The sequence below is a fragment of the Hyperolius riggenbachi genome, chromosome 2 (genome assembly GCF_040937935.1).
Source record: "Hyperolius riggenbachi isolate aHypRig1 chromosome 2, aHypRig1.pri, whole genome shotgun sequence".
NCBI classification, from domain to species: domain Eukaryota; kingdom Metazoa; phylum Chordata; class Amphibia; order Anura; family Hyperoliidae; genus Hyperolius; species Hyperolius riggenbachi.
In genome coordinates this window covers 125,257,715-125,278,181 of record NC_090647.1, presented here as the reverse complement: position 1 = coordinate 125,278,181, position 20,467 = coordinate 125,257,715, and the positions used below count along the sequence as shown (strand labels likewise).

At 44.5% G+C, this 20,467-nt stretch overlaps 1 protein-coding gene across 1 annotated transcript in view; it reads left to right on the top strand.

Annotated features, from left to right (window-relative positions):
• The window catches only part of TMPRSS12 (transmembrane serine protease 12), a 42,123-nt gene extending 29,682 nt beyond the window's left edge, over positions 1–12,441 (top strand). Inside the window, exon 5 of the mRNA XM_068267354.1 lies at positions 12,067–12,441. Within this exon, the coding sequence (XP_068123455.1) occupies positions 12,067–12,342 (276 nt within the window). The 3' untranslated portion in view covers positions 12,343–12,441. The remainder of the gene's footprint in view (positions 1–12,066) is intronic.
• Positions 12,442–20,467: the final 8,026 nt, after the last annotated feature.

Here is a 20,467-nt window from a genome sequence, read left to right as displayed (position 1 = left end):
GATGCTCCGGCCCCACCTCCGGAGTGGTGATCTACAACTGACATTCTCTGTTATGGCCTATGGCAATCACTGCTATAAAGCTGAACACTATGGCCTTATTCAATTTCCTTGTCCTCCTAAGCTTTCTGCCAGCTGATATTTTCACACCTTATTACTAAAATGCCTTTAAAGGCATTTTAGTAATAAGGTGTGAAAATATCAGCTGGCAGAAAGCTTAGGAGGACAAGGAAATTGAATAAGGCCATAGTGTTCAGCTTTATAGCAGTGATTGCCATAGGCCATAACAGAGAATGTCAGTTGTAGATCACCACTTTAATACGTAGTGGTCCTGAGCCAAAATAAAAATCCACAGGCTGCCAACCACTGTTTTTTTTTGTAGCAGGAAGTAGCAGGCATGGCTAGCAACGCATTTCTCCATTCACAGAACCGGAGCTGTGGACTGTCAGTTTAGGTTGATTTCATGTGGACGATCAAAGTAGATTGCATTGTAATTTCCTGACTCAAATGGTAACGGAACCAACTAGGGGAATGCGTTACTGGATGTGATAATTTCTAATAGACCAGATAATGTATGAAATGTGCAGGTTCAAGAACATTTGGGAAATAGTGATCACAACATGATAAAGTTTGATCTGGTGACTGATAGGCCGCGGGGCAGCGGGACCACTTTTAGAAAAGCAAAATTCAATCAACTCAGTCAGGCACTAAGTTTGGTGAACTGGGATAATGTACTACAAGGGAAGGGCCCTGAAGGGAAATGGCAAGCTTTTAAAGTTATTCTCAATCATTATTGAAGTATGTATATCCCATATGGAAACAAAATGTCTAGGAATAAAAAAAAGGCCTCTATGGATGTATAGAAAGGTTAGAGATAAAATGAAGTTGAAAAAGAATGCCTATAAGGTCCTAAACAGGAGGGGACCGAGGCTGCATTAAGCAATTAGAAGGAGTGCAATAAAAAAATGTAAAAAAGAAATTAGGCTGGCAAAGATTGAAGCTGAAAATCAAATCGATAGGGATATCAAATCTAACCCAAAGAAGATTTACAAGTACATCAACTCTAAAAAAAAAAAAAAAAAAAAAGTTGACTGTATAGGACTCCTAAAGGATGGGGGTGGGAACTCAATGGTGGATGACCAATCTGCTGACCCTGAACAGATAAAGGCAGGAAATTGCTCTAGCTGGGAGTTAGCAATTGTGTTTGTTGCAGTTCACAATCAGTTTAGAGGCATTGGGGGGGGGGAGGGGTGAGTTTCCTGGAGGTGAGAGGTCCAGGGCCTGCCTGCACTTCCCTCTAGGTATTGCATGGTGGTTTGGGGGCCCCAGCCAGTGAGAGAGACTGGGGCCCCTGGCTGTCGTGCGGACTAGTGTTTGTGATTTTAAAATTTCTTTTGCAGTTTCCAGGATGTGGTTGACAGATGAGTGGTTAGGGAGGGGACCGTGTGGGAGATGTGCCTACATGGGGCGTCCCTGTAACCGATGCAATCTACGATTGCGTCCAACCGAAGCCTCCCACCTGAATGCTACCCAATTTGTGCAATGCAATTCCTGCTAGATTTGGTACAGCAGGCAAATGGTACACCTGATTGGCTGACTGGCATCTGCTGACCAGATAAAAGCAGGAAATTGCCCTAGCTGGGAGTTAGCAATTGTGTTTGTTGTGATGACCAAGGTAAGGCAGAGTTATTAAATGCTTTTTTTGCTTCTGCCTTCACAAGGGAAACATCAATGATGCAAATTACAGATACAGAAGAGTCTCAATCTTCCAATTGTAATATTAAAAACTTATCGCAGGAAGAAGAATGTAAGACTAAATAAATTAAATATAGACAAGGCACCTGGCCCGGATGGCATGCATCCTTGAGTTCTAAGGGAATTAAGTTCAGGCATAGATAAACCAATTTTTCTCATCTTTTGTGACTCTTTCAACTGGCAGTCCCAGTACACTGGCGTACAGCCCACGTTTTCCCATTATTTAAGAAGGGCAAAAAATCAGATCCAGGGAATTATAGACCAGTAAAGTTTAACATCAGTTGGATGCAAACTATTTGAGGGGTTACTAAGATACTATACATGACTTCATAGTAGAAAATAATCTTATTTTTCAGCATCAGCGTGGGTTTACTAAAGACAGGTCCTGTTTGACTAACATGCTCAGCTTTTATGAGGTAGTGAATGCTAATATGGATATTGGGAATGCTGTAGATGTGATATACTTGGACTTTGCAAAGGCCTTTGACACTGTTCCCCACAAAAGTCTGGTGCAAAAGTTGAGGATGCAAGGACTGGGGAAGAGTCTGTGTGCATGGATAGGGAACTGGCTAATGGACAGAAAAAGAGTTGTGGTCAATGGATCATACTCAAAATGGGTGACTGTTAGCAGTGGGGTCCCACAGGGGTCTGTACTGGGTCCAGTGGCCTTCAATTTATTCATTAATGACCTAGTAGATGCAGTAGAAGGCAATGTTGCTATTTTTGCAGAGGATACAAAATTGTGTAGAATCATCAACTCTCAGGAAGATAGTATCATATTACAATAGGATCTGGATTGGATGGGATAGGATATGGGCACATAAATGGGAGATGACATTCAATGTTGAAAAATGTAAAGTCATGCATTTTGGTCGTACCAATGGTCTAGCACCATACAAAATAAATGGAAAACAGTTGGGGACATCAAACTTGGAGAAGGACTTAGGAGTACTCATCGACAACAAGTTAAATAATCGCATTCAATGCCAAGCCGCTGCAGCTAAAGCTAATAACATTTTGGGATGCATTAAAAGGGAAATAAAAACTCGAGATGCTAGCATAATATTGCCCCTGTTTAACTCTCTAGTAAGGCCACATCTGGAATATGGAATTCAGTTCTGGGCACCACATTACAGGAAAGATATTGCAGTTTTAGAGCAGGTGCAGAGACTAGCAACAAAATTGATACGAGGGATGGGAGGTCTCACTAAAGGCTCATACACACATCAGACCATGGTCTTTGGAAAATAAAAGATCACAAATCAATTTTACCCCCTTCCATGTAGTATGAGAGCCATACCTACACAGTCTATTCTATGGAGCTGAATTCCTTATCAGACAGAAATCTTTGCAAGATGCTGCACACAAAGATGCTGTACACATTCGAAAAATCAGTGTCTGCAAAAGATCTGTTCCTGCAAAATGCATCCGTAGTCTATGATATCTGCAGATCATCATACACACCTTGTTTAACAGACATTCGTCTGCAGATCAGATCCACCAGGATGGATTTTTAGATCTGCAGATGATTGTCTGATCTGCAGATGAATGTCAGTTAAACAAGGTGTGTATGATGATCTGCAGATCTCATAGACTATGAATGCAATTTGCAGGAACGGATCTTTGGCAGGAACAGATCTTTTGCAGATACTGATCTTTTGTGTCTGTACAGCATCTGTGTGTGCAGCATCTTGCAAAGATTTTTTTCTGATGGGGAGTTCAGCTCCATAGAAAAGACTGTGAAGGTATGGTTCTCATACTACATGGAAGGGGGTAAGATTGGTCTGTGATCTTTCATTTTTCAAAGACTATAGTCTGATGTGTGTATGAGCCTTAAGAAAGGTTAGATGAACTGGGTTTATTTAGTCTAGAGAAAAGACACCTTAGAGGGGATCTAATTAACATGTATAAATACATCAGAGGGCAATATAAAAGCTTGACGGATGAGCTTTTTGTCTCTAGGCGTTCTCAAAGGACTAGAGAACATGATCTGCACATTTATTTAGGAAAGGGTTCTTTACAGTAAGAGTGATTACGATGTGGAATGCATTGCCACAGGAAGTAGTTATGGCAAATTCTATACCTGCATTGAAAGGGGACTTAGATGCGTTCCTTGCATTGAAAGACATCCATGTCTACAATTACTAGGTAATGCCCAGTGATGTTGATCCAGGGATTTTATCTGCTTGCCATCTGGCAATTTTTTTTCCTTTTGGGGCTAATTGGACCATGCCTTGTAAGGGTTTTTTACCTTCCTCTGGATCAACAGGGATATGTGAGGAAGCAGGCTGGTGTTGCACTTTGTTCTCTGGTTGAATTCGATGGACGCAAGTCTTTTTTTTAACCCAAATAACTATGCAACTATGTAATAGGTATGATCACTTTTGTACAGGGACGGATCTAGAGGGGGGTGCAGACGGGTCTCTTGCCCCAGGCGCAGTTTGTTGAATTCTTAAAAAGGCGGCAAAATTTGGATGGGGAATGGCAGTTTAGGCACCAAAACCTGATCTTTAGGCACCAAAACCTGACCATTAGGCGCCAAAACTGGATGGGGAATGGCAGTTTAGGTGCCAAAACCTGACCTTGCCCCAGGCGCAACTTGGTCCAGATCCGTCCCTGCTTTTGTATAAATATGGTGTTATTAATGTGGCAGATTTGTGAAAAGTCATATTTTTAGCTCATGCTAGACCAATCCCATTTTCTTAATGAATAAACCAAAAATCTCAAAGCAGAATGATAGTGGCAATGCAAAAGCCCTACAATGGATTCATGCAAGAGCCACATTTGTTTGAATGGGACAATTGGAATGATGTTATTGGCAATTAAGGGGAAGATCAGAGGTTAACCCCCCCCCCCCCCCCCCCCCAAAGAAAAAACACCTTACTTACCCAGGGCTTCCTCCAGCCCCTGGCAGCCGATATGTCCCTCCCTGCAGCTCCGCTCCAATCTGGTAGCCCGGGGTCCCCTCCATTGGAGATGCCAGCCTTGCAAGGCCAGCATCTTTTGCGCCTGCGCAGAACGCTCCAGACCACATGAGTGCAATCGCGAGTGACTGTGTGCAGGCGCAGAAGATGCCGACCTGGTGAGGTCAGCACCTCCAATGGAGGGGACCCCAGGCCACTGGCTTGGAGCGGAGCTACGGCCAGGGACATATCGGCTGACAGGGGCTGGAGGAAGCCCAGGGTAAGTAGATCTTCCCTTTAAGTATATTAAAGGATACCCAAAGTGACATGATGAGATAGACATGTGTATGTACAGTGCCTAGCACACAGATAACTGCTGTTCCTTTTTTTCTTTCTCTGTCTGGAAGAGTTAAATATCAGGTATGTAAGTGGCTGACTCAGTCCTGACTAACATGAAGTGACTACAGTGTGCCCCTCACTGATGAGAAATTCCAACTAGAAAACACTTTCCTAGCAGAAAATGGCTTCTGAGAGCAAGAAAGAGTCAGGACTGAGTCAGCCACTTACATACCTGATATTTAACTCTTTCAGGCAGAGAAAGAAAACAAGGAACCCAGCATAGTTATTTGTGTGCTAGGCACTGTACATACACATGTCTATGTCATGTCACTTCGGGTATCCTTTAAGAGTAGTGTAATGTACGATGAGTAGCTATGAGTATGCAGCTACTAGTAATCAAAATGTAAATTAGACAGCGCTGCATGCAGCAGGAGAGGGGTTCAACTTACCCATGGCCGCCCTGTCAAAAACCTGAGCCGTTCTTGCCTTTTTCGTGATTGCTAACTCAGTAAAGGACCAGCCTTTAAAGCGTTGCTATCATATAAATCCGGCATAGCGGGGTCTGAACCCTCTATAACAGTAATTATAGATTGACGGTGTACTTTGAAATGAATCGGAGCACTCAGTAAATGATTTTATATAAAAAAATTGTATTTGCTTATCATACAGCATATATACAGAATATGAACAGTTCCAAGTAGTGTTTCCTTCTAACAGTATTCCATCTGATCAAGGCTTTAGAGCCAAGCGATCATCAATCTTCTAAGTACATTCAAAAAAGAATATAACAGTTGTGTTATGTAGAATAGGATCAAAAGTAGTCTCATCTGTATCAATAGCTGTGTATCTAGTAGCTGTGTAAAACTTGTAGTAATCTTCTTGAAGAAATGGCTTAAAAAAATAGCTTCTAAAAAACTTCTTGCTAACATCTTAACTTAATGCTGAAAAATTAATAAAGTAAATCACCAGAATATTAAGCATATTACCACTTCTCTGTCATCTCTTCAGCATCTAGAACCATGTGTGGGAAGGCAGCTTCTGCCTTGTGTGTCTTCTCAGGAGATTGGTAGGCTAGTGCAAATGATGAGCTTTCAGCTCCTACTTTTATAGTGATTGGCTGCAATATGGCTGCCTAATCTGGAATTTCCCTGAATCCCAGGTTCAGATTAGCTGAAACTTTATGCGTCATCTTGCTATCTTTGACATTTAAAAATACCCATAACACTTTTTTGTTTTGAATACCTAAATCATAATATTGTTTATAAATTCTGATTAGGTCATTTCTGACGCAGTTATTTAAAAATGGACGTCACCAGCCATCTTGTCTGCTGGTTGACTTTTTTTGCCCCAGACAATGAACTTCCAAACAGTAAACAATATCATTTATGGCGCATTTCTGACAATGTGTCCTTCTGCTAATTAGTTTGGAATGTGTGTTCTTTCCCAAACAATAGGGCATGTTGACCCAAACAATCTGTGAATTACAGATATAGTAATGTAATGCTTATTGAAGTACACAGGGCTTCTAATATACTAATTTAAATATAAAGCTTATTATATAATTCTTCTTAAAACAATTAATCATATAAGACAGCTGTGCCCAACCTACGGCCCGCGGGCCATTTGTGGCCCGCGAGGCCTGTTTATGTGGCCCGCGCGGAGGTGTCCTGCAGAGGGAGAAGATCGGGTGGTTAAAGGCTGAGGACGGAGGCTGCCCGCGGAGGGAGAGGATCGGGTGATTATATGCTGAGGACGGAGGCTGCCCGCGGAGGGAGAGGATCGGGTGGTTATAGGCTGAGGACGGAGGGAGAGGATCGGGTGGTATTGTTACAGACCGTTATCCTTGCATCGGCTTTCGGCAAGTAAGTAGTTCTGCGCATACACCCGCGTGTGCTGCGTATTAAGCCCCAGGTAGCGCTGGGATAGTTAGAAAGCCTTCCTCATTGGTTACTGCAGGAACCTTCCTCCAATAGGAATCAGGCTGATTCCTATTGGAGGAAGGTTCCTGCAGTAACCAATGAGGAAGGCTTTCTAACTATCCCAGCGCTACCCGGGGCTGAATACGCAGCACACGCGGGTGTATGCGCAGAACTACTTACTTGCCGAATGCCGATGCAAGGATAACGGTCTGTAACAATACCACCCGATCCTCTCCCTCCGTCCTCAGCCTATAACCACCCGATCCTCTCCCTCCGCGGGCAGCCTCCGTCCTCAGCATATAACCACCCGATCCTCTCCCTCCGCGGGCAGCCTCCGTCCTCAGCATAATTACTAAGGCACAATACCACCCTATCCTCTCCTCCTCCGCAGGACACCGCGGGGAACCCCCTCAGGCCCACACAGAGCCGACAGCCCCCTCAGGCCCACACAGAGCTGACAGCCCCCTCAGCCAGCACAGAGCCGACAGCCCCCTCAGCCAGCACAGAGCCGACAGCCCCCTCATGCCCACACAGAGCCGACAGCCCCCTCAGGCCCACACAGAGCCGACAGCCCCCTCAGCCAGCACAGAGCCGACAGCCCCCTCAGGCCCACACAGAGCCGACAGCCCCCTCAGGCCCACACTGAGCCGACAGCCCCCTCAGGCCCACACAGAGCCGACAGCCCCCTCAGGCCCACACAGAGCCGACAGCCCCCTCAGGCCCACACAGAGCCGACAGCCCCCACAGGCCCACACAGAGCCGACAGCCCCCTCAGGCCCACAGCCCCCTCAGGCCCACACAGAGCCGACAGCCCCCTCAGCCAGCACACTACAGGCAGGCCACGTGTGAGTAATTAGGCCTCTGTTCCTCCTCAGCAGAGCTGACAGCCTCCTCAGCCAGCACACTACAGGCTGGACTCTGATACCATTGCTGCATTAATATCTGCCCTGTGCATACACCCAGGTACCGTACTGGACTCTGATACCATTGTTGCATCAATCTGCCCTGTGCATACACCCAGGTACCATACTGGACTGATACCATTGCTGCATTAATATCTGCCCTGTGCATACACCCAGGTACCGTACTGGACTGATACCATTGCTGCATTAATCTGCCCTGTGCATACACCCAGGTACCGTACTGGACTCTGATACCATTGCTGCATTAATCTGCCCTGTGCATACACCCAGGTACCGTACTGGACTCTGATACCATTGCTGCATCAATCTGCCCTGTGCATACACCCAGGTACCGTACTGGACTCTGATACAATTGCTGCATCAATCTGCCCTGTGCATACACCCAGGTACCGTACTGGACTCTGATACCATTGCTGCATTAATCTGCCTCTGCACATACACGGGCACACTACAGGCCCTGTAAGTGGCACAATGTCGGTTCATAAAAAGCTGAAGGTGCACTCAGAGTGCAGAAATTTTCAAGAGAAGTGGACAAACTTGTATTTTTTCGTACAACATGAAGATAAACCATTGTGTCTCATCTGTAAGTATACAGCATCAGTGTTTAAGGAGTACAATGTCAAACGACACTATGAAACAAAACATAAGGCTAAGTATGATGAATATGTTGGTTTGCAGAAAATTGCCAAATTGCGTGAAGAACTTGGTGGAATACCAAAAATGTTCAATCAAAAAAGAAAAGAGAATATAGCAGCAGTCAGAGCAAGTTTTCGAGTGGCTCATATATTGAGTAGGGAAGCCAAACCATTTTCTGAAGGTGAATGTGTAAAAAGGTGCATCTTGGCTGTAGTGGAAGAACTGTGCCCGGAAAAAAAGAGTGAAATTGAAGCTGTTAGCTTGTCGCGTATGACTATCACGAGACGGGTGGAAGATTTGGGAAGCGATCTTCAGCTACAGCTAAAGAAAAAGGCAAGTCAGTTCGTAATGTTTTCAATTGCAGCTGATGAATCTACAGATGTGAGTGACACTGCTCAATTGTTAGTATTTATTCGTGGTGTTACCCCTATGTTTGAAATTACTGAGGAACTGGCAGCAATGAAGAGCATGCATGGAACAACTACTGGTGAAGACTTGTTCAGAGAAGTGTCAGAAGTGATCAATTACCTTGCGCTAGACTGGAGTAAATTAGTAGGAGTGACTACGGATGGTGCAAAAAGCATGGTTGGACGGCACAATGGGTTGGTTGCAAGAGTAAGTCAAAAGGTGATCGAATCAAATGGTTCTCGACCATTGGGGCTCCATTGCATTATACATCAGCAAAATCTCTGTGGGAAGCAGTTGAATTTGGAACATGTGATGAAAGTAGTTGTTCACTCTGTTAACTTCATAAGATCCCATGCACTGAATCACAGAACTTTCAGAAAATTACTAGATGAAATGGAATCAGAACACGAAGATGTCATTTATCATAGTGAAGTCCGCTGGTTGAGCAGGGGAAGGGTATTGAAACGCTTTTTTGAATTGCGACACGAGATCAATATCTTTATGACTGGAAAATCAAAGCAACTTCCTGAGCTTGGCGATCCCTCGTGGCTATGGGATTTGGCAATTCTCTGCGATTTGACGGAATATTTGAATGAGCTCAATGTCAAGCTGCAAGGCATAAACAAACTTATCTGTCATGTGTATGCAGACATAAGTGCATTTAAAACTAAATTGCAACTGTTCATAGAACAAGCAGAACAAGGAATATTGGTGCACTTTCCAACCTGCGCTGCCTTGCGACAAGAACAGAGTAGTCCCTTCCCAAGGAGAAAAATGATTCAACTTTTGAAGCTGCTGAATGAAAGTTTTGAAGAAAGGTTTGAAGATTTTCACAGCCTCAAGAATGAAATCCGTTTGTTTAAAAACCCATTTTTAGTTGAGGTTTCCACTGCACCAAGTGATTTACAACTGGAACTGATTGAGTTACAATGCCAGACATCGCTGCAGGACAACTTTAGAGAAAAGTTGCTACCTGAATTTTATGTGGAACTCCCACTGCAGGACTTTCCAAATTTGCGGAAACACGGCCTGAAAATGGTCACAACTTTTGCCAGTACTTATGTCTGTGAGCAAACTTTCTCAGTGCTGAAAAGGGCAAAAATGGCTCACGTTCTCGCATCACAGATGATCATCTTCATTCTGTATTAAGAATAAATGTTACAAATTTGGAGCCAAATATCCAGAAATTGGTTTCTGAAAACAGCCGCAAACTTCTCATTAAGAAAATGTACATCAAATGGTGAGTACAACAATTCTTATATTGTCGTTTTCTTTCCATTTCCAACACCATGTTAACTGTTACTAGAAAAACGTTAAAAGTTTTACATCGAAATTTTGTATGCATGTGTTCCGGCCCTCGAGATTTTTCTTGATTTGAAGTTCGGCCCTCGGGCCAAAAAAGGTTGAGCACCACTGATATAAGATATAATTGCACAATAAAATGTAATAATATAAAATCATGTTCTATATATTTGGCTTTCTTAAAAAGATATACATATAATATTTCCACCGACAGAGGTCACCATTTCATCATGAAAATAACAATCTGTATTGATAATAATTTTATAAGACTATGAAACCGCCAGATGGCATAATTGTCCTAAATACGGGAGAATAGAAAAAACCTTGTAAAGTTGTTGAAATTCCAAAAGGAGTGAAGCATGGCGGCGGTGGAGAGCAGAGTGTGCGAGACGGCAGACTGCACTAGCGAGGCCAAGCTGCAATGCCCGACGTGCATCAAGCTGGGTATCCAGGGCTCGTATTTCTGCTCGCAGGAATGTTTCCGGGGAAGCTGGGCAACACACAAGTTACTTCACAAAAAAGCAAAAGATGACAAAGGTAAACAACATCTGGTTTCACCATGGACGATGGAAGGAGAAGCCAACACGGATCCTTGGCCAGGCTATCGATACACTGGAAAACTCAAACCATATTATCCACTGACTCCAATGAGGCCAGTACCAAGCTACATACAGAGGCCTGATTATGCAGATCATCCACTAGGCATGTCAGAGTCTGAACAAGCCTTAAAAGGAACTTCCCAAATCAAAGTTCTATCTCCAGATGATATAGAGGAAATTCCAAAAGGACACATTATCAGAAATGCGTCATAAATGATATTGTTTACTGTTTGGAAGTTCAATGTCTGGGACAAAACAGTCAACCAGATAGATAGATAGATTTTATATATATATATATATATATATATATATATATATATATATATATATATAGATATAGATATAGATATAGATATAGATATAGATATATAGATAGATATACATACATACAGAGGGGCTGCAGCACACAACAGGAAAACAGTGATAGGCGCTCTTGGTTGCGCTTTAACGCGTTTAAGCTCACCAACTGTGCCAAAGTGTCCCCGATCTGGTGAGTCACACTTTGGCGCAGTTGGTGAGCTTAAACACGTTAAAGCGTAACCAAGAGCACCTATCACTGTTTTACTGTTGTGTGCTGCAGCCCCTCTGTATTTATAGATTTCTTATGGAGATTGGGGTTCTCCAGTGCTGCGTGCATGCTTTGCATAGTATTGCATAAAATTTGGTTTGTGTGACTTTTAAACTTGCTTTTCTGTCTGCACATACAGTGCCGTCTAACCTTGACATTTGAAAGATTCTTGTAACATACACAAAGTATGTTTTGGCTTCTTGTAACTAGAATAATCTTATAAGCTTCACAGCCTGGAATATGCTGAGATGTCTCAGAGCAATATATTAAAAAAAGTACTCTAAAAGTACTCTTTACAGTTTCACAATGAAATCTTGCATAAAACATTAAAACTTATAACATACACGACAGCTTTTCCTGCATAAATAAAACCGCTATAATTCTGACAGCCCGCCTTCGCCAACGCCCTCCACTCGCGCTTCACATCACTCCTATGCTTCCTCCTTAAACACAGAAGAAAGCATGGGAGTGACTTGGAACACGAGTGGAGCACATCTGCTAAGGAGGTGGCATGGGCAAGTTAATCCCTCTTCTGTAGCGGGCAGTGCTAATTAAAATTTCGATCACAACATCACTACATCCTCATAGCTACTTGTAGTGCACAACACTAATTAAGAGGAGTTTTATGGAATAAAGTGTTTATTTGATGCGGGTAATTAATGTTGACATAAAAATTACACAAGTGTGTCACTAAATAGTCTTAATTTGGTATTGCAGGGAGATAGTGGAGGACCATTGATGTGTTATATTCCAGAAACCAGCAGATTCTTTCAGATAGGCATAACCAGCTTTGGGTATGGTTGTGCAGAAGCTCAGCATCCTGGAGTCTACACTCGAGTGGCAAATTATGGGAACTGGATGTATACACAGATGACCAGCTTCACATATGAGGGCGGTGCTTGTGACAGCACAAGGCCAAGCAAGGTGGAGGGAACAACGCTGCACTTCCTAAGTATAGTCACAGTAGTAACATGGTTAATGAATATTATATAGGACATATTGCTTTAGAAGATGCAATATTCAGTGGAATGTAGATTAAAGAGTTTGTTCTAAATTTACTAAGAAATAAAGTACATTAACTTTATATATGAACCCATTTATCGCCTGTGTTATCATACATCTTTCATGAGGGAGCTCTGCAGGCTGCTACCCTGTAAAACTGGTTTGGCCACAGGGCTCACTACCCTGGAACAAGTATGCAGATCTGGAGATCCAGCTGCAATTTATTCCAGTCCATTGTCCCACACATTGATCTGATGCGTAGCTTGATGCCCTGGCAGGACAAGTTCACGCGGCAGTGCAGGGGGCCTAAATATTAATTTATATTACGTGGCACAACAGCACTGGTGATGTAGTTTGACACTGATCTAAAGAGGCTAACGTTGTGCTGCATAAGATCCGGCGATGGCGTCTCCAGCGGCAGACATATTTCTATTTCCAACATCAGGCGCTTCGGCGGGTGCAAATGTGTTAATACCACTGAATGGCAGGGTCTCTTTTTATGACATGCGGTGCAGTTACACTGCAGTAAAGAACTTCCATTTGTTCAAGTGGCCAAGCTCAGTCTGCGATTATCTATCTATACACACACATACACTGTATATATGTAATACATGTTCTAGTAGGACACTTATACTGTAGGTCTTGACAAAAAGGTAGTTTTTGGCCCTGAGGCTACATTCACAGTGACACATTGCAGAGCTGTGTTATAAAGTTTTGTAACTCAGCTCACTACACTGCAATGATAAGCCTATGGGACGTTCACAGTGCGACGTTAGTATCGCATTGCAACATGGTAACACACTGCTGTAATGCATTGCATCTACATGCACGTTACCAGGTGCAGGAAAGCATACTTTTCATTGTCTGTATGCCTTACTGTACCTTCTGTATGCGACAGTAACGCAGCATTAATCTGCGTTAAGACCTTTGTTTGTGTTGCATTGTAATGCTGCGTTGTGACTTTAATGTCACATTACAAAGCAACGTCCCACTGTAAATAAGCCTTCAAACAAAATGTATGTTATAGTGGAGGATAAGACAAGACAAGACAAGACAAATAACATTTATATTGCGCTTTTCTCCTTGCGGACTCAAAGCGCCAGAGCAGAGCAGCAGCCACTAGGGCGCGCTCTATTGGCAGTAGCAGTGTAAGGGAGACTTGCCAAAGGTCTCCTACTGAATTAGTGCTGGCTTACTGAACAGGCAGAGCCAAGATTCGAACCCTGGTCTCCCGTGTCAGAGGCAGAACCCTTAACCATTACACCATCAGCCAAGCATAACAGGGCTGCAAGCCTGGGTTCAACTATGCATAAGCAAAGCTTGTCAAACTCATCATGCTGGGACTTGGATTTTAACCACTTGAGGATCACAGGCTTCACTCCCGCAGTGACCAGGCTATTTTTACCAATTTTAAGGGCTCGCTGCAAGGTCATACAACTCAACACACAAGTGATCCCCCCTTTTATGCCCACTAACAGAACTTTCTGATTTTTTATTATAAATATTTAATGTATTTACTTTTTTAAATATAGTTTTTTTTTGTTACCAGCCCTTCGTTATTTAACAGTCTCCTAGCGGCGATCGCAGCTGGGAGACTGATGACGGAGCGGATCTCAGTCATTCAAGCAGGGATATGCGCGATACCTTGCAATCTCCGCCTCCAGGACTTGACGCTAAATTGGCGTTAGGTGGTCCTGGGGAAAGCAAATACTGAGAGCGGTGGTCAATTTACATCCAAACAATTATTAACCTTCTGCACTTAAAGAGAACCCGAGGTGGGTTTGAAGAATATTATCTGCATACAGAGGCTGGATCTGCCTATACAGCCCAGCCTCTGTTGCTATCCCAAACCCCCCTAAGCTCCCCCTGCACTCTGCAATCCCTCAAAAATCACAGCCACGAAGCTGACAAACAGCTTGTCAGAGCTGGCTGTGTTTATCTCTATAGTGTCAGTCTGCTGATCTCCCCGCCTCCTGCAGAACTCCAGTCCCCGCCTGCATCCCTTCCCTCCCTGCTGATTGGAGGGAAGGGACGGGGGCAGGGACCGGAGCTATGCAGGAGGCGGGGGAGCAGCTGAGACTGACACTACAGATGTAAACACAGCCTCACAGCATGGCTGTGATTTATGAGGGATTGCAGAGTGCAGGGGGACCTTAGTGGTGTTTGGGATAGCAACAGAGGCTGGGCTGTATAGGCAGATCCAGCCTCTGTATGCAGATAACATTCTTTAAAAACACCTCGGGTTCTCTTTAACACATACTCACAGCAATATGGAACTCTGGTAGCAATAAAAACAACTACTGTGTTTACCTGAAAGTAAGACACGGTCTTATTTTAATTTTTGCTCCAAAAGATGTGCTAGGGCTTATTTTCAGAGGATGTCTTATTTTGGGGGGAAAACACTGGTAGTTTTCCTATACAAAAATGTATATACTGCATGTCATGCTGAAACACAAGCAGCATGCACAGAGCTTGTGGTTTGCAGATATTGGCTCTCACTTATACAAGAAACGGATTCTGCTGCTCATGTGTGTAAGAGTCTATTTCTTGCAGGCAGAGAACTCGGTCAGGCTTCCCAGAACTATAATAGGATAAGCTGTGTGTCCTGGGAAGAGGTGGAGTGCTGCTGATGCTACTCAGGACAGATCAGGAGGGCTGGCTCCAACAAAAACACAAATTGCCTGACACATATACTGGACTTTAGAACTCACATACTGCTGCTCTCCTGTATCCAGGCTTGGTATTGAGCGTGATTTGCTGGTGTCATGTGGGGCTGCTGCTAGGGCTTACATTCGGGGGATGTCTTATACTTCAAGCATGCTAGGGATTCCTGCTAGGGCTTATTCTCAGGGGATGCCGCCTTACTTTAGGGGAAACACAGTAGGTTGCAATAAATGGGGAATCTTAGTTTCCAAAATGGACTACAGACTTTTGTACTAGACCAATTCACCAGCATTGAGGTTCCGTCTGTTGAAACACTTCACGCTCTTGAACCTGAGCTATAACTACCTAACGTCCGCGTCACGCAGATAGGCGTGAACGCGGCGGCACCCCCAGGGCCGCGTAACACCAATTGGCATTAAGTCCTGGGGGGGGTGGTTTGCAGGGGATCGCGCACGCTGATGCACGTGCATCCCCGCTTGAATGACGGAGTCTCCCCAGCAGCGAACGCCATCTATTTACACTGTACAGCGCTGCGATCTACGGAAGTGCTGTACTTGGGACAGCCGTGTCACTCGGCTGTCCCCTGGGGAGGCATAAGAGCAATCAGCTCTCATAGGCTGATGCCTATGACAGCCGACTGCCGTCATTGGCTGGCAGGGAGAGGGAAAGTCTGAATTAAAAAAAAAAAAATAGGCAAATTGATAAAAAAAATAAAAAATAAACATCCCAACAGCGATCAGAGCCCACTAACAGGAAGTTCTGTTGGTGGGCAGAAAAGGTGTGTGTGAATAACTTGTGTGCCAAGTTAAACAGCCTTGCAGCGAGCCCTCAATGCTGGGAATACACGGCTCGATTCTGAGATATTTAGATGGCTCGATGGATAATTTCCAACACGACCAATCGTTTCGCCGCTCGATTCTGCATTGAGGACAATGGAAAAAGAAAAAAAGAGCGGAAGATAAGAGAATCGCCTGCAGAATAGAGCGGGGAATCGATCGAGCAGAAGAATCAAGTGGCAAAATCGAGCTGTGTATGCCCAGCATAAAGCTGCAGTGGCCTGAATTGTAAAAAAAAAAATAAAAATAGCCTGGTCACTAGAGGGGTGTAAGCCTACAGACTTCAAGTGGTTGAGCAGCGGCAATATCAGGTTCTACCTTTAACCACTTGAGGACCGTGGGCTTTACCCCCCTTAACCTCCCTGGCGGTTAATTCTTTTTGGCAAAAATCCTTTTTTTTTAATTTATTTTTTTGTTTCATGTAAAGCTACCAGAGTCGTAGCTACATGAAAAACCACTAGAGGGCGCATGTGTCCCTCTAGTGCGATCGTCGCCGGCACTAATAGCAAACAGGGGAGCGCGTATATAACGCGTTCCCCTGTTTGGCTTCTCCTGTCGCCATGGCGACGATCGGGATGACGTCATGGACGTCAGCCGACGTCCTGACGTCAGGCGCACCCGATCCAGCCCATAGCGCTGCCCGGAACTCATTGGTCCGGGCAGCGCAGGGCTCTGGCGGGGGGGCCCTCTTTCGCCGCTGCGTGCGGCCGATCGCCGCAGAGCCGCGGCGATCAAGCTGTGCACGCGGCTAGCAAAGTGCTGGCTGCGCGCACAGCACTTTGAATGAAGCGAATCGCCCCAGTAGAGCCGGAGAAATCCTCCTGCGCGGCATAGCCCGAGCTCAGCTCGGGCTTACTGCCAGGGAGGTTAAGGACCAGACCCTTTTTTTCCATTCAGACCACTGCAGCTTTCACGGTTTATTGCTCGCTCATACAACCTATCACCTAAAGGAATTTTGTCTCCTTTTCTTGTCACTAATAAAGCTTTCTTTTGGTGCTATTTGATTGCTGCAGCGATTTTTACTTTTTATTATATTCATCAAAAAAAGACATGAATTTTGTCAAAAAAATGATTTTTTTTTTACTTTCTGTGCTGTCATTTTTCAAATAAAGTAAAATTTCTGTATACATGCAGCACGAAAAATGGACAAACATGTTTTTGATAAAAAAAACCCCCATTCAGCCTATATTTATTGGTTTGGGTAAAAGTTATAGCGTTCACAAACTATGGTGCAAAAAGTGAATTTTCCCATTTTCAAGCATCTCTGACTTTTCTGACCACCTGACATGTTTCATGAGGGGCTAGAATTGCAGGATAGTATAAATACCACCCAAATGACCCCATTTGGGAAAGAAGACATCCCAAAGTATTCACTGAGAGGCATGGTGAGTTCATAGAAGATATTTTTTGTCACAAGTTAGCAGAAAATGACACTTTGTGACAAAAAAAAAAAAAAAAAAAAAGTTTCCATTTCTTCTAACTTGCGACCAAAAAAAAATGAAATCTGCCACAGACTCACCATGCCCATCTCTGAATACCTTGAAGTGTCTACTTTCCAAAATGGGGTCATTTGTGGGGTGTGTTTACTGTCCTGGCATTTTGGGGGGTGCCTAATTGTAAGCACCCCTGTAAAGCCTAAAGGTTCTCATTGGACTTTGGACCCCTTAGCGCAGTTAGGGTGCAAAAAAGTGCCACACGTGGTATCGCCGTACTCAGGAGAAGTAGTATAATGTGTTTTGGGGTGTATTTTTACACCTACCCATGCTGAGTGGGAGAAATATCTCTGTAAATGGACAATTGTGTGTAAAGAAAAAAAAAACAAAACAATTGTCATTTACAGAGATATTTATCCCACCCAGCATGATTATGTGTAAAAATACACCGCAAAACACATTATACTACTTCTCTTGAGTACGTCGGTACCACGTGTGGCACTTTTTTTACACCCTAAGTGCACTAAGGGGCCCAAAGTCCAATGAGTACCTTTAGGATTTCACAGGTCATTTTGCGACATTTGGTTTCAAGACTACTCCTCACGGTTTAGGGCCCCTAAAATGCCAGGGCAGTATAGGAACCCCACAAATTACCCCATTTTAGAAAGAAGACACCCCAAGGTATTCCGTTAGGAGTATGGTGAGTTCATAGAAGATTTTATTTTTTGTCACAAGTTAGCGGAAATTGCTTTGTATTTTTTTTTTCACAAAGTGTCATTTTCTGCTAACTTGTGACAAAAAATAAAATCTTCTATGAACTCACCATACTCCCAACGGAATACCTTTGGGTGTCTTCTTTCTAGAATGGGGTCATTTGTGGGGTTCCTATACGGCCCTGGCATTTTAGCGGCCCTAAACCGTGAGGAGTAGTCTTGAAACCAAATGTCGCAAAATGACCTGTGAAATCCTAAAGGTACTCATTGGACTTTGGGCCCCTTAGTGCACTTAGGGTGTAAAAAAGTGCCACACATGTGGTACCGACGTACTCAAGAGAAGTAGTATAATGTGTTTTGCGGTGTATTTTTACACATACCCATGCTGGGTGGGAGAAATCTCTGTAAATGACAATTGTTTGATTTTTTTTTTTTTACACACAATTGTCCATTTACAGAGAGATTTCTCCCACTCAGCATGGGTATGTGTAAAAATACACCCCAAAACACATTATACTTCTTTTCCTGAGTACGGCGGTACCACATGTGACACTTTTTTGCAGCCTAGGTGCGCTAAGGGGCCCAATGTACTATTCACAAGTCATTTTGAGGCATTTGTTTTCTAGACCACTCCTCACGGTTTAGGGCCCCTAAAATGCCAGGGCAGTATAGGAACCCCACAAGTGACCCCATTTTAGAAAGAAGACACCCCAAGGTATTCCGTTAGGTGTATGGTGAGTTCATAGATCAAGATTTTATTTTTTGTCACAAGTTAGTGAAAAATGACACTTTGTGAAAAAAAAAAAAAAAACAATAAAAATCAATTTCCGCTAACTTTTGACAAAAAATAAAATCTTCTATGAACTTGTCATACACCTAACAGAATACCTTGGGGTGTCTTTTTCTAAAATAGGGTCACTTGTGGAGTTCCTATACCGCCCTGGCATTTTACGGGCCCAAAACCGTGAGTAGTCTGGAAACCAAATGTCTCAAAATGACTGTTCAGGGGTATAAGCATCTGCAAATTTTGATGACAGGTGGTCTATGAGGGGGCGAATTTTGTGGAGCCGGTCATAAGCAGGGTGGCCTTTTAGATGACAGGTTGTATTGGGCCTGATCTGATGGATAGGAGTGCTAGGGGGGGGGGGGGGGGGGGTGACAGGAGGTGATTGATGGGTGTCTCAGGGGGTGGTTAGAGGGGAAAATAGATGCAGTCAATGCACTGGGGAGGTGATCGGAAGGGGGTCTGAGGGGGATCTGAGGGTTTGGCCGAGTGATCAGGAGCCCACACGGGGCAAATTAGGGCCTGATCTGATGGGTAGGTGTGCTAGGGGGTGACAGGAGGTGATTGATGGGTGTCTCAAGGTGTGATTAGAGGGGGGAATAGATGCAAGCAATGCACTGGCGAGGTGATCAGGGCTGGGGTCTGAGGGTGTGGGCGGGTGATTGAGTGCCCTAGGGGCAGATAGGGGTCTAATCTGATAGGTAGCAGTGACAGGGGGTGATTGATTGGTAATTAGTGGGTGTTTAGGGTAGAGAACAGATGTAAACACTGCACTTGAAAGGTGATCTGACGTCGGATCTGCGGGCGATCTATTGGTGTGGGTGGGTGATCAGATTGCCCGCAAGGGGCAGGTTAGGGGCTGATTGATGGGTGGCAGTGACAGGGGGTGATTGACAGGTGATCAGGGGGATAGATGCATACAGTACACAGGGGGGGTCTGGGGAGAATCTAAGGGGTGGGGGGGGGGGTGATCAGGAGGGAGCAGGGGGCAGTTTAGGGAATTAAAAAAAAAAAATAGCGTTGACAGATAGTGACAGGGAGTGATTGATGGGCGATTAGGGGGGTGATTGGGTGCAAACAGTGGTCTGGGGGGTGGGCAGGGGGGGGAAATTAGTGTGCTTGGGTGCAGACTAGGGTGGCTGCAGCCTGCCCTGGTGGTCCCTCGGACACTGGGACCACCAGGGCAGGAGGCAGCCTGTATAACACACTTTGTATACATTACAAAGTGTATTATACACTTTGTATGCGGCGATCCGGGTGCTAGTAACCCGCCGGCGCTTCCGAACGGCCGGTGGGTTACAGCGCGAGGGGGGCGGAGACAGTCCCCGGCGGAGGATCGCGTCACGGATGACGCGATCGCTCCGCCCATGCCCCTACAAGGCTTCTCATACATGCGGCGGTCCTTGCGGGGTCCACTTTCCGGCCGCCCATGTGCAGTGGGCGGTCGTTAAGTGGTTAAAGGGAACACATGCATGCGTATACATCAGTCTCATTTCTCCAGGGTGCGACAAACTGCACTACTCACACCATTAAAATGGGCTGGGCAGGCATAGGGGCAAAAGAGCTACAGCCAGGCCACCACAGCTGTTAAAACATAAGCACAAGACAGGGCAGCCATGCCTACCCTGCTGGGACTTGGACTTTTAGGGGAGCAGGTGCTAATGAATAAATAAATAAATAATAATA